This window comes from Channa argus, chromosome 7, assembly GCF_033026475.1.
Source record: "Channa argus isolate prfri chromosome 7, Channa argus male v1.0, whole genome shotgun sequence".
Lineage (NCBI taxonomy): Eukaryota > Metazoa > Chordata > Actinopteri > Anabantiformes > Channidae > Channa > Channa argus.
Window position 1 is genome coordinate 2,883,455 of NC_090203.1, and position 14,986 is coordinate 2,898,440.

General features: G+C 43.1%; 1 protein-coding gene across 13 annotated transcripts in view; it reads right to left on the reverse strand.

The window, feature by feature from the left end:
- cspg5a (chondroitin sulfate proteoglycan 5a) overlaps positions 1-14,986 on the reverse strand; it is a 42,379-nt gene that overhangs the window by 17,148 nt on the left and 10,245 nt on the right. For all 13 annotated transcript variants that reach the window (XR_010914842.1, XM_067510407.1, XM_067510396.1 and 10 more), the window contains one exon: positions 10,108-11,086. Coding sequence is in view for 12 of the 13 variants with exons in the window: in XM_067510407.1 (XP_067366508.1) it covers positions 10,108-11,086 (979 nt within the window). In the remaining variant the exon portion in view is untranslated. The remainder of the gene's footprint in view (positions 1-10,107; positions 11,087-14,986) is intronic.

Consider the following 14,986-nt stretch of genomic DNA (forward strand, 5'->3'; position numbering starts at 1 on the left):
TCTAAATTGCACAGAGGGAATTAACACTTCTGATAGAAGTAAATGCATTTTTATTTACCATCTACCATAAACCATAAAGTGTTTTTAAGGTGACAACACATGGCCCTGAGAGCTCCGTCTTTGTCACTCCCAATGAAAATCGCAGCATCTTCACCTCTGCCACCTCCAGCTCCACATCTTGTCTTTTTGTCAGTGCCACCATCTCCAGGCCGTCCAACAAGGCTGGTCTTTATTTTTGCAGATCTCCTTCTATCACAGATTAGTCCTGACACTCCATCCGCTCCACCCTGACTGCACTCGCTTCTTCACCTCTCTGCCTCTTTCCCCATTACTTTGAACAGTTGTAGGTAGGTGTTTAAAGTCACCCACCTTCACCACCTCTGTCCCTTCATTTTGAAAAATTTGAGATTGTTAAATATGGGCAGGTCAGAAAGTTTTAATAAGACACTGATGGTTGTGATACTTTGTCTCATCCGTTAAGACATTTGGAAAACAGTTTAACAAGCTGACACAAGAGGAAGGAGTTATTGGCTGAGTTAAATAAACAAGATTGAATTTTCTTCTGCATAAGTCTCATGTCCAGGGCAGCTGCACAGAGCTGAAATGAATCGGGGCATGAGTCCTCCTCAGGGACAAAACTCATACACTGTCAAACCAAGTTTTAACATTAAAAGCATGACTCCTCTATGAATGGATCAACCCGCCTCACTCATTCGTCTTATAAAAACCTCCCACACGTCCCACAGGTCCGACCAAAGCAGAGTTTTACCCTCCCCAACCCGTCATTATCTCCATCGCCTTGGCTCACCGCATCCACATTAAAAAAGTAGCCGTAGCCCGGCAGGAACGCAGAGGAATTAGCGTCAGGGAGGCCTTTGCCACAGTACAAGGAGCTAACAAGTCCTCTCAATATTTACCTGATTAGTCTGGCTTGCTGGGACAAGAGAGGGACTAGCAGACACACAGACAAAGGAGAGAGAGAGACTTTATTTAACTTGCAGAGGGTGACAATGGTGCAGATGGGGCGGCGGGTTCCTAATAAGAAGCCCTGCTGGTTTTGATGAGGAGTAATGGAGGGTGAAAAGAGCAGGGAGAGGGGAAAAGTGCAAGGCCAATTCAAGACGGGAAAGACGGCTTAGGTCTAAAGGTCACGAGGAAAGACAGGGCAGCCAGAATCAACACCCTGCTTAAAGACTAAGTCCAGTTTATTACAACTTGGGTTTTATTTTTATATATTTTTGGCTATTTCTCCTATTACTTATGCTGATTTTCTTTTACCAAAGATCTGAAAATGTGCTGTCAGTCAATCAGACATGATCCATGTTTTCCAAGTCCTCGTGGATGGGATGCATGTTCCATAATGCGTGCAACATGTTGTCCACAACTGTGCCCTTTACAGGTAAAAGGTGGAGGGACTGGGGTCCGAGGGTCTTAGGAAAGCTTTTAATAAGACACTGTTGCTTTTGGTCTTTTGTTGAGTTTTGTCATTTGTAAATCGCAGCTTTATTCATTAGGACTTTTGGAAAACAGTTTAATAAGCCGGTTAGTGGAATTAAAAAAACAACAACAACACATGTTGTTGTATCTACTTCTCCAAAGGTTTTACGCTCACAGTTACAGCTAAAGGCCTGTTGGGTTGGTGAATGGGTGCAGAAGGCCAGAGTCACCAACCAATACAGACCATCTGTTGACATCTTAACCGTAATCGTGATCTTTTCAGAAACCTGACTGTAGAAAACAAACATTTAAAAAAAAACTTTACCACTGGACTTTGAAGAAAATGGCTTTTTATTTAACAATAAGACAATGCTCCCGTCAGGTGAACAGTTTGGTTTATGTGACGCTGAAGCTAAAACTCTGACAGGTGGACGTCCATTGATCCATTACCGCGGTCCAGAGTCCAAAGCCCTAAAACTGATCAATGATTAATGAGCGATAATCCCTGAATGAAGTGGAAAATTATGAGTCCACACAGAGTTACAGCTGGTTTGAGAAGGTGAAGTTGCTCTGTGAACTGTGATGGATGTAACAAATGAGGTTTGTTTACAACCTCTCTGATCACCTGACCGCTCCTGGTAAGCAATAAATCCTCAACGATCAAGCTGGTGAGAAAAAGATGTTGTATGTTTTAAGGATTTTTTTTTTTTTTACCTCTGCCAGAGAGGTTAATTCAAGGATCAAGGGATCAGTGAGCTCAATCAAGAGTAGGTCCAAACAGTGACTAATTGTTTATTTTTAAAGATGTAAAAATTTAAATCCAAAATACACGTATAAGAAAAGCGAATCTTATTCGATGTTCAATACGAAAATAAAGATGATTTTCCTTCGGAGACAGAACAAACCAAGAGGAGAAATGCATTTTAACAACACGGTCTTTGGAAGGGCAGAGGGAGAAGAACCACACAGAAGGCTATGAGGTCCAACAGACCTGCATCTGGGCTGACAGCAAAGGGCACAGCAGAGAGTTTGCTGCATATTTTAGCATAAATTCTACGCTTGCATTAAAACAACACTAAGGATTCTTCGTTGAAGCAAACGTATTTTCTCATGCAATAACTCAACAGAGACAGAGGATGAAGGAAAAAGTCAAATCTGCAGGACCCGCACAGAGGTGGATCTAATGCCGTCAGACCAGCAGAGGACGGTTCTTACTCAAAAGTAATAACTCTGGACTCATTTGTGGGTTTGTTGAATTAAAGGAAACTTTGTTGTTATGCTGAGGGCTTTGGGAGAGGAAGGCCAACCACAGGGCAGGCCGAGGCCTGGATTAAAAACTGGATTTGATTTAAAAAATAACAGAGAGAGAGACATTTCCCATAATCTAAAAACATTATTAGAAACTTTATGACTTAGAATAAAGGAGAGTTTGGCTTAGTCAGTGATGGACTGGCGATACTTCAAGTTTTTGATTAGGAGCAAATGTTAAAAGAAGGAGGATTTTTGTAAAATGTGTTACTCAAATTTAAAGTTCAAATACACTGAATACACACTAACATTGTGACAAGGTTTTAATTTCTCAATTTTGCATTATAAGAAGAGGTGGTTGTAATGTTTTGGCCACCATGTTGAAAATGAATGAGGCGGCCAAAACGTTAGAATCAGCCCTTTCTTCTTAAAATGGACTCCAGTACGACTCCACGACCTGTAAACCCATTAAAAAGAAAGCCTAAAAACTGAGAAATGAAAACATAATTTCAAATAAAAACAAACAAGTAGAATTCATGGCAGAGCTGCTGTACTGGAGTCATAAAGTTATGTCTGATCGGTGATGTATAAAAAAATACAAAAGTGGTTTCCACTCCCTCATCATCGTTTGTGTAGCTGTCTGTGAAAGGTTTTTAATCCTAAACCCAACAAGTACCAACCACCTTGTGACTGAGCCACAGGCTGCACCTGTCTGTGCTTTACATTATTAATACGTTCAATAAACCATAGTGTAAATGTGTGTAATGCAGCCTGTTGAAAAGAGGAGGGGGTAGTTATTGCTTGATTTTCTGTGTGGTTTGTGCGATCAGGAACGTTTCTACTTCTCAGATTTGTCTTGGTGAAGGTATGTGGATCTTTAAACGTAGTTTAAAACGATGACAGGGACAGAGAGCTCCGATTTCAAACCTCGTAAACCGTGTCATATAACATTTCTTTCACTTTCTGGCTCTAAAGCTAAATACCTTGTCTTTAATATATGAACTTTTCTGGTTGGATTTTCCCAGTGAGCTGAGCTGATTGCCGTCTGCCTTTCTCCATCACTGGGAATGTCTGGCTTTTCTGCTGGTCAGAAGCACTTGACACTCGTTCCTCAGATGGAAGGTATGAAAAATAAAACGGCGGATTATGACTGTTTTGCAGCGGGTTCTGGACGTGTGAGAGATTCAACAATTCTGCAGGAGAGTTTAGAAACAATAACAAGACAGATGCATGAACGCTGGTACAGGCCAGGCCCCCTCCATCTGAAACACACATGGAATATTACTTAAGGTCAAATTCTTTCTCTTTCGTCTGACATCCTTTTTAGATTTCGCCAAGGCATCTCTGCAGCACATTAAGAAAACAAACCAGCTCAAGTCAAATATCAGTCCAGCTGCTTCCATTATGCTGATTGAACCATTACAACCTGATTAGTGGCCACGGATTTGGGGGAACACTGTTCCATTCAGTCAGCGAGCGATGCTAAATCCCTCGACTTGAAAAGGGATTGGGAAAAAAAACAGCGACATAATTGGGGTTCTCCGGTTGGCAGCACAAGAACGCGACCGGTTCAAACCAAGGTAATAATGTGTCGATGCTCCAGGACATTTTGTCGGATGCTGCGGATCCTTTTCCAGTATCCAGTGATGTTTGTGTGAAAAGACTGCACACTGAGATGAGATGCTAACGTCATGCTAATATATATTAAGAGAGACTGGCTAACAATGCAAATGACGTTAACCAAACCCCATTTAACTAAACCTCGGGCCCCCTGAGGAGCCCTCACAGCACCGTAAACAGCAAACCAATAACCGAGACAGATGTGTCCCATGCTCACAATTACTGCACCTTTCTCCTTCGATGGACTGCTCTCAATTTAAGCCAGTCAACTTCTGACTCTGACAGAAATAGGCAGCACAGTGAGCTCAAAACATTCTCGTGTCATGGAGGCCGACACATGGATTCAACCTGAAGCACTAAAATGTTCCATGAAAAAAGTCAGTATTGGTTGTGTCAGTTAGTTTGCTAGTGTATAAAAAGCGATCAGCTTGGTCCAATATTAAATGTCAGCTGTTTGCAACAAACAGAAGACAGAATTGGCTTATTTATCCGAGTCCTTATTCTTTCATTGATTAGGAGACAAGTCCAAAATGAACTATGACTATGAAGCTGCGGGAACCATTTATAGGAGTTTGCAGCGGGTTTGAAGTACTGTAGGTGCAGAATACAGTTTTGTTAAAAGTCAGTACACAATTGCTTGGTAAATGGTCTGATACCCGTCAAGAAATGGTTGAAAAAAAGAAATCAGAGCAGCTGTCCGATCACTGCACGATACGACATTGTCCTATTCTTCCATCACCAGAACACATCTATCAAAAAAACTAAGAAAAAACAAGTAGTAGCTCGGTCTTATAAGAAAAATGACCTGGCACCACTGTCGCTCATGATGCACGAGAGCAAAACTCACCACTAAGGTGCGAAACTTTTCTGCTGTTTTCTGATGATACTGGACTTATTGAGGTTCATTATCCAAACATTATGTGGAAGAGCTGCCCACCACCTTAATTTATCATCGTTTGCGTTGGACGATTCTCTGGCACTTGTGGTGTCTTGTGATTACACGACATCGTCCCTTAAGACATTCACGTCCTTGGATGGTTTTTCCAGGTACAGACACATTTTTATATAGTAACTTTGCAGCCATATCACTTTGATAAATCTCAGTTATTTTGAGATTTGCAAAATAAGAACGTAAACATTTGGAGGAATCTGAGGTAAACAAAGAGACAAAGACGGAATCAGGCTGTTAGCGATTAGCTCCACCTCCATAAAGATCAGTAGACGCCTGAAAGTTGTGTGCTATGTGCAGAAAAACTTTGTTACCCTGTACCATGACAACTATTACTAAAAACAAATGTGCGTGTGAGGGTGTGTGTGTGCACGTATGTGTGTGTGCTCAACAACTGAATACGTCAGGCCCGGTTACATTTGGCAAAAACAAACTAACTGTCTGTGTGTGTGTGTGTGTGTGTCTTTTGTCCCAGCCTCCTTGGCAGCTGTAAATCTCCAGTGTGTTTGACCTCTTGCCTGATTCCACAGGCCCACGCTCTTTGACTTGGAATTGATCCCTAATACACCCAAAATGCCTGTGTGTGTGTGTGTGTTTGTGTGTGTGTGTGTGTGTGTCGTGGGGGGGTTTGTTGGGAGGGTGTTCTTTGTGTGTGAAGCATCTAAATGTGTGTTTGGATGTGTTTTCCATGATGTGTTCTTGAAACCTAAAATGGATACAAACTGTTGTTGTTGCTCAAAGCTTTGCTTAATTACATCAAGCTGCAGAACACACACACACACACACACACACGATCAAATTCAACCTGGCTCGCCTGACTCCTTTCCATACTGGCAGCAGTTCTAAGAGTCTGACTCATTCTCTGCACTAAGTTTCTCTTCTGCCTCGTCTATTTTTCTGCGTCCACCTCTCACACTTTTCTTGTTCCATCTATCGCTCTTTGACTTCCTGTTGAAAGCTTCTTGCTTGCTTCCCCTCTTCATCCCTCTTTCTTCTTCCTTCAGCGTGCACACGCTCCTTTCATAAACAGTCAGCCTATAAACACTGGCTCTGTTGTCCTTTCTTTTTGTTCCCCTGACACACACTTGTTCTTGTTCTCTCCCTCAATTTTCTCATCTCTTTCCCCAAATATGGTCCGCAGTCGTGCAGCTCCAGAGGAGGAGGCGATTTACGATGTCAGATCCCATCGGTCAGGGGGACAGGAGATGCCACAGATAACTTGAAGAACAGAGAGACTGCACTGCTCAGTGTTTGTACAGACTGACTGATGGTTCAGGGTTCAAATCTCACTATACTGGTGCAGGACTAAAGGGGTTTGTCTCAGTGTCTCGGTACATTTGAGGGAATTTGGCTGCTGGACTGTTTTTGCATTTCAGTGCGTTGCGCCAAGCCAGAATGAAAGTGACAGCACAGCAACGTGTTGTGGATTAACCAGCAACGGCACCACTGTTCTGAAACTTCCCTGTAGCTCCACTCGGCGCTTTCATTTCCCTTCCTCCAGTTTCTCATCTCGTTCAACCTTTAAAATTCAGGACCATAGTTTATAGGACAGACTTACTGCTGCAAACCTTTTGATACTTGATATATTTGTGCTGTGTTTGATGCAAATAAGGGTTAAAAATGTCAACGTTTAACATTGTAAGTTCAAAGGCAAATGTGAACAGTCAGTGTGGCTGAATGTTCTGTGTAGGAGACGCCATGTTGGCAATTTCAGCAGAGCTTTGATGCAATTGATTTTTTTATTTTTTTTTTTGATTGGCATATTGGACCATTTTTAGATAAAAAGCTCTGTAATTTTTACATCTTAGTGAATTGATTTTTGATTAAAAAGTTGAGGGGCCAAGCGTAGTACAAAAAACATTTTGTCTACAGTTACTGAGAATCTTTGTAGTTAGGTGGAAAATAATTAGCTGCCATTAGCAATCACAAAACACACATTCATCACAACAATGTTCATCTTGCTCTTTATGGCCTTAGTTTAGGGTGTAAATGTACATTAATGCTTTTAAACTGACCTCTGGCTTCCTTATATTAAAAGATTTCTTTGCTTCCCTCTAAGAAATTCATCCAAATGACATCACCCAGAGGAGTTTTCATCATTGGGAGTTCAGATGATGTCATCTGGGGAAGTTCTGTAAACAGGAGATCCTTTCGCCCAGTGGCCATTAAACTCATAGACACAAATTATTATTTACTTTACTTTATCTATTTCTAATTATTTCATTGTCTATGTGCTTCCTCGTTGGTTTGGTAAAGGTGCCTTTTGTTTCTTTCCTGCTTCTCCCCCCAGAGACCAGCTCTAACAAGGCAATGTAATTTCCCCAGGGGATCAATAAAGTTATTTTGTGCACTCACGATGAGTTTGGGTAACGTTTAATTGAGCATTGCTATTCTTTTTAAAACCGCTTTAGAACACGTGTGGGGAAGTCATAGCTATAAGCGCAGGCATCAGTAACCTCTGATCGGTAGCTTCCCAGCAGGTGTGTATTTTCTGTCTGTGGGCAAGTGATACGACAGGTCGGTCTGCGGTCAGCAAGCGCATTTCAAACGGCTGTGGTTTTACTGCAGCGGGCTAAAGGTCCAAACATTCATCCCACTGTAATTGAAACGGCGTGACGGACGATGCAGCTACACACACACACACTCTCAGAGGAACATATCGGTCCTCATCTGTGCCAGAGCTCCATTGACCCATATTGCGCTTTTGCCCAGCAGTCAGATGTCTCTGGACCTCATCTGACTTACTCTCAGGAGGTTCATCTCTGCTGCTATCTGCTGACTGAAGCCCAAAATCTGCCCTAAATATCTGAATTACGCTTAATAAGAATTTTCCAACATCTCTACGTGAGCGTTGCTCCATTGCTCACCCAGTCAATAACCCTATAATCGGTTGATTTGATACTTTATCTTCTGCCTATGGTGTCTGCTCAAAAAGGTTAGCAGCTTTTCTTTGTAAATTACTTTTTTAATGAGGTCTCACAAATATTTACGCAGGTTTTGTATGCTGGGTGCCCTTCCTGACACAACCATAACCAAACTGCCAAACTTATGGTAAATGGTCACTTATATATAGGTCACTTTACAATGTTGATTGCCATTCGCACACACAATGCAAGTATGGCCCCCTGTCCATATTTGCATTGGCAGTTTAGTTGCATAGGTAATGATAACAGTGCTATTTGAATTTACCTGCTCTGGTTAAGGTGAGAGAACTGTTTCTACCTCCTTTTTGTGCTACTGAGTAAATTTTGCTGTAAAGTAACACAAACATCAAATCACTGATATGTCTGCAATTATCTAACTTGTTGGTGCTAATTATCCTTACGGCCCATAGTGGGCAGGGTGAGTCATGCTAATATTTTCTCCATCAGCTGCAAGTCAGGAGTCTGGTCGCCACTGTGCATACATTTGCATTTCAATCTGCGCAGATGTTCACTAATTGGGAGTTTTTGCTCACTGATTGGTTGGTTTATTTCATAATTATGAAGAAATGCATGCGAAACCTCTGACGTTCGGAAATAGGAAGCCAACGTTTATGCGAGTGATAGCACAAACACACACTATGAGGAACAAATCAGCCTCAGGTCTGCCAATGGAGGAGCTTGTGTGTGTGCGTGTGTGTGTGTGTATTCACTATGATCCAGCTGTTTTTTGTCACAAGGTTGCTCAATAACAATGTGCAGCCATTTCCCGTAAGCCAAGGCTACCGTGGCTGTTTGAATTGTTTTCTATGCCTCTCAGATGGTGGATTTCGTACTGAATGGATGTTGACCACCGGTACAAAATGGCTGCTGTAAAACAAGTCCACCGGACTGTTGCCTACACCCAGTGTTTGAACTGATTGCAATGCCTCGAGGTGATATCATGTGCATCTAACACGTTAAATGGATCTAAAAGCAAACGCACAACACTGCGGCACCTTTAATCCCGAAGCCCGTGCGCCCATGTGGTGTTTTAATAACGAGAGTGTAGCTGCTGTCATCACAGATGCACCGTGATTGTTGACTTTCTCACGCACTGGCTGAGCGCCCACACTGAGCTGAAACTACTCCGTGGCTTACACCATATTATCATAAATGATTCCCTTAATCCGGTTGACCTTTGACCTCCACCTAGATTCATCACCGCCGCAACCCAGTGAATCAAATATTGAGGAAAGTCGCGAGTGGAGTTTGCATCGGAAGCCTGGACGGCAGGCAGTGTTCACGGACGTGGAATATTCTTAGGCGGAACAGTGAGTGCATGTGGAGTTTCTGCTTTTGCGGTTTGCATGAGTTCACGTTTTTCTCATATTATCATACGTGCGCTCGTGTGGGCCCGTGCACAGAACAACCAAATGTCAGACGAAGGGGACTTTTCCTCATAAACGTCCCTTGTTAAAAGAGCTTTTTCTGATGTTCCTACAAACTAAATCAATATGTTTCAGAAAAGCCTCAGTCAGTGCATCAGGTGACAGAACTTGTGTTTGATGTCCCTGCAGAGCCATCACAATGCATTTAGAATCGATTATACATGTAAATGAGCTCCGTTGCTTTGGTTTTCTTTGCCTTTAGTTACATTACAGCTGCTGCTAATGACATCACTCATGGCTGTTTTGCCCTACTGGGACAATGTAGCTGAGAAATGTTAAACACTGTGAATTAAGTCGATATGATTTCTTGAGGAATGTATGAACTTTTATTGTGTTCCACCAGCTGTGGTTGCAGCACTATGTGTGTTACATTTGTGTTATTTGCTTTGACTAAGTTGTGACCTTGGCAGCCTCTGAAATGATGAATAGGTGTGTGGCAGGTGTGATACAGGTACAGTCATGTGTTAGCGGCAGAGGGCAGCATGTGTATGTTGTGTCACACCTGCAGAAAACGCCCATTCCCTCCAGCAGGTAACACTGTCCCCCATTGAAGCAGTAGTTGGGCAGCATGTCGCAGGGCGAACGGCAACTTCCATTCACCATCTGGTAGCCCTCACGGCATCCACCAACCCCATCCGACCCGTCCACTGGTAAGGCTCCCTCCACAGGGTTGTTTGGTACCGGCGCTCCAACACCAGGACGGCCTGCTCCAGGGACAAAGAAGCCAGGTTGTGGGACCTGTGGCTTGGAGCGAGCTGGAAACCCAGCAGACAGCCTGGGGTCTTCGTAGGTGTCAGTGGTGGTGCTGTAGGTATACTCATCAGCGGTGGGAGACATGCCGTCCTCATAAGGGGTGAGGTAGTCGTAGCTGTCCGGCATCGCCCACGATGTCGGGTCACCACCCTGCAGCTCGTGGGCCAGTGATGAAGGAGAGGCTGGGGCTAGGTCCAGGCTGCGTCCACGAGACGAGAGATCAAAGAAGTCCACATGGAGAATGTCAGGGTTGAAGGGGTTAGTTGCGATCGAGGGTGGAGCAGTGGTGGTGACAAGGTCATCAAGGTCTAACATGGCCGTGTCCTTAGCGTGGATCCAAGGTGGGTCAGTGTGGGGCAGCTGCTCATCGTCCTGCTCTTCCTCCCCACCCCCCACAACATCGTCTCTTTGTGGGCTAGTGGGCAGCAGGTGCTCCTTCTCAGCCGAATCGGGGCTGAGCTGAGGTGTAGTGGCCACGCTGACTTCCTCCACCACAGGGGCCACCGTTTCAACAAACATGCCGCTGCTCTGCTCCTCCTCTTCGCCAGTGTGGGGGCTGTGGGTCGCCCTCGGGGTCACGGGATCCAACGTGTCGGGACTGACTGAGGTGCTCATCTCAGCGGCTGCAGCGGTGACCTCGTTGACCTTGACAGGTCCCTCCTCATCGCTAAACAGGGAGGTATTGGTCATGCTGTCCAGGTCAGTGACATTGAATGGCACCACATTTCCTGCAAACACACACACAAAATCGGATATTTAGCATAAATAGAACATGTGAGGAAGTGGGAAGCGTTTGGTTACATTCATGAAATAAATACGATCAATAAAAAACCTAAAAGAAAAAATAAATAATAAAAACGAACAATCAATAAAACTACAAATACAAACAAAACAAACACAGAATCCACAAAAATCTCAGTCAAAATGGAGCAAAAGTGTGAAAACAAAACACAGCAGTCACTAACACCACAGGACATTTAGCTTTTTTCCAGCTGGGATCTGAAAATAAAATGCTGACCTCATATAAACCATAGTGACTTCACAAAAAGCAGCATCCATTACTATTAAAAATTCAGTAAAATGTCTGGGGCAGCACAGAGCTTCTCTCACAGACATTCGCACTAATCTCAGTGGAACAAAACAAGTGTTTCTGTGCTAACATTTAGGCAAAGTTCAGGCTAAAAACATAATTTCCACTTAAGCCTGAACCTCATCAGCTGAAATATGAACAAACATTAGTTAAGAACAAGAGGAACGAATGGATGCAACATCTGCCGTCGTTTGTATCCACATCACCACCTGGTTCAGGGCAGTTTTTTCATCACAAACCAAAAGCCGTTTCACAATGTGGACAAAGGACTTCAGCCTCGAATCCTGTGGATGAAACAAATTAAAACGAGATGTGATTGGCTGTATACTTATCCTCTGGTCGATGACTTCGGCCGGCTCGCCTTGGATTAAAGGAATAATTTGCTAATGTACTTGAATGGTTAGGAAGTGGGATTAGGGATTAAGTGCTCGGAGGGATTTGGGAGACTTTGAGGAGCCCAGTTCAATAGGTGGGGAAGCAATGATATCGCAGACAACTGTAAGAAAGCTGTAAATATGTGAAGGGTCTGGGCTCGAGTATTGCCGACGATAAAACTAGCAACGCTTTTATCTACTCTGAAGGAAATAAAACTGAACTCTTTGCTGTGATTTATCTTTTTTATTACCATCAGCAATTTCTCTCGGTGGTGCAGCCGCAGCCTGAGGTGGCTGCTTCCGGACGGATCTAGCAGTGGCAACATTTCGCTGTTTCACCGCCACAGGGTTAAGAAACACACTTAACTGGAGTGAGAGAGTATCATAAAGTAGCAGGCATGATGTTAAATTTCCTCCTCATCATCCTCCTCATCATCATCAGCCTCTCATGGCTCTTAAGTATTTGTCAGAAACGGAACCTTTTCACATTGGATTCAGCCACGTGTTTATTAGCCCACAGTATCAACTACGATGCTGGTACATGTACTATTTTAATATTTAATTAATAACAAATATAAAAATGTAGTAATTGTACTAAGTATGGGAAAGACAATGATGGATGCCAAGTACTTTTGTCGGTTTGTCCTCCATCTCTGTTTCGAAGAAGCTGATGACCTGATATTTACCACAACAACACCAGCCTCAAAACATCCTGCACAAATGATCCTTCGGCACAGACCACGTCTGCCCAGGAGATATTGGCTTAGCTCCTTTGTCCACAGAGAATTCTTAATTAACATCACATCCCGCTGCTGCTGCACCTGGTACTGTGAAAGTGTGCGTTGAGCGACAACATTTCACCAGCAGTGCTCGACACTAATCTGCACATCAGCAACAAGGGTCATAGGTTTGTGAGCGTGGGAACAGGACGTCACGTGCCTGCAAAGAAAACCTTCCTTGAATTAACAGGAACCGGCATCTTATGGGTCGTAACGTGTGGGTCGACGCTTTACGGCGTGAGGCTGTTGGTTAAACCACGAGGCGTTCGACAGGTGGGAGGCCTCAGTTTGTCGCTGAAGCAGCAGCAGCAGCAGCTGGGGGTTGTTCTGGGACTGATCCTTCCAGCAGTCCCACATTCCACTGCTGTTCAACACATCAAATAAGCAGCCGGAGATAATATACCAGAACCATGCTCACACACACACACACACACACACACACACACACACACACACACACACAAATAGATTTTACTATAACTAGGCTACACACTAAATGCTTCAACTCAGCAAGAAATCAGGATTTAACAATGCAAATGTCCACATGTACAAACAATCATGATCAGCTTTGTTTGTTAGATTTACACACACACACACACACACACACACACACACACACACACACACACACACACACACCTGACAGCAATGCACTCGTTAGCGACGGTTTGTACAGCTGAGGGCTGCGTCTCTTGAGAAAACCAGTCAGCCTTCAAAGCAATTAACTCCTCCTCCTCCTTCTGCTGCAGCCAGCTCTATGAATACAAACAGTAAAGTCTAGAAAGCTAACTGAGTGGAGTGGCAGGGCGATGAAGAGGGACAGAGAGAAGAGAAAGTTAAAGTTAAAAATGGAGAGCTGCATGCCTCTCGCCCTGGTTTGTGCACACAGACTGTGCTGTGATCTGCAGATGTGGTAAATAAACGCGCAGAGAAGGTTTTCTTGCTTTGGCGAACTGATTTCTGTTTGAGTGCTAAAGTTGGAATATTCTCAGTTTATCCAGAACTGATGAATCAAAGCTTCTTGAAAGGTCACAGCATCATGTTGTGACACCTCTGTTAGTAATAGGAGGCTGCAGAGCAAAGTACTGAACTGATTAACAAAAAGGATGGTGTGAACTTGAAAGGTTCTGCAAAAAAAAAAAAAAATGACTGACATAAAAAAAAAAATTAGAAATAGTATCATTTAGAATTTAATACAACTTCTCCAAACGGTCTTCAAACATGAACATAAGTGTGGAAATCAAAAAGTATGACCAAGCCTTTAAAGGTTGCCACCTCATTTCCATTTCCATCAGTGTAAAATTAGCCCTTTCATGATGTTGCCATAGCAACAATTACCACAAATTAAACCAATCACCGTGAATTCTCCGCAACTTTGCAATTTTTTCCATTAACTACAACTTTTCTGCAAAGCAGCTTTCATGAGTTTGTCAGGCCACGTTGGCTTGAGACATACATCCCAAAATCAACTTCCCTGTTTCGGATTGTGAAGTTGCAGACGCACAAACATCTCAACAGTTTGGCCTCACTGTGCATTTCTGGACTGAGCTCCAATTAAGCAAAGTCGTTTCCCTTTCACTGCCTCATTAGCCTAATTGGATTAAGGAGGGGGACGTTTTGACGGACAGCTGGTTTAGGAGCAGTGTAGCAGCTGCACATCAGCTCCAAAACTCAAAAGTTGTGCATCACACCAGCTTCAGTGAAGCACTGACACACGTTTGCATATTTATCAAAGGTGCCACAACTCAAGCAAAATAAAGACAACATGAGACACGTTCTTGTGGCTTCTAAAATGAAAGAAATGTGCAACAAAGTCGCAGTAGTAGGTTCCTCAATAAACTTATTTAAAGACGAGGAAAAGGGGGGGATTCAAGTTTCAATCAGTTTGATGTAATAAACAGAAAAGACGACTTATGCTGCACTAATTATGTGCAGCATGGTTTCAAATAAATTGAAGCCTTAGCCACCACAAGTACTTAAAAAGGTTTGTTTCCGTGACATTACCACGGATACAAGATGAAATGAGTGTAAAGCACAGGTTTTTGTCAGCACCGTGCAGCTTTTTGTACGCGTGTGGGTCGTGAAACTGGTAATAACTCATATAAAGATTTCTGTCATTCAGGGATGATTTTTCAAATCACATTTTGTAGGAATGAAACATTTTTGATGAAGTTCGACAAATTTGAATGTTTAACCTGTGGTTGTTTTGCCACATTTTTGGAGCTGAAGGTTTCATTTGAAGGACTGGGACGGGGTCTGGACAGGCCTTGATGGGCAGCAGAAATAACTAGCAGACAAAAGGGTCCATTTACTGTAGTAGCTATCACTGGAGTTTGATGAACTCAGTTTTTGTAAATGCTCACATTTTACTTTTCGTGCACTTGT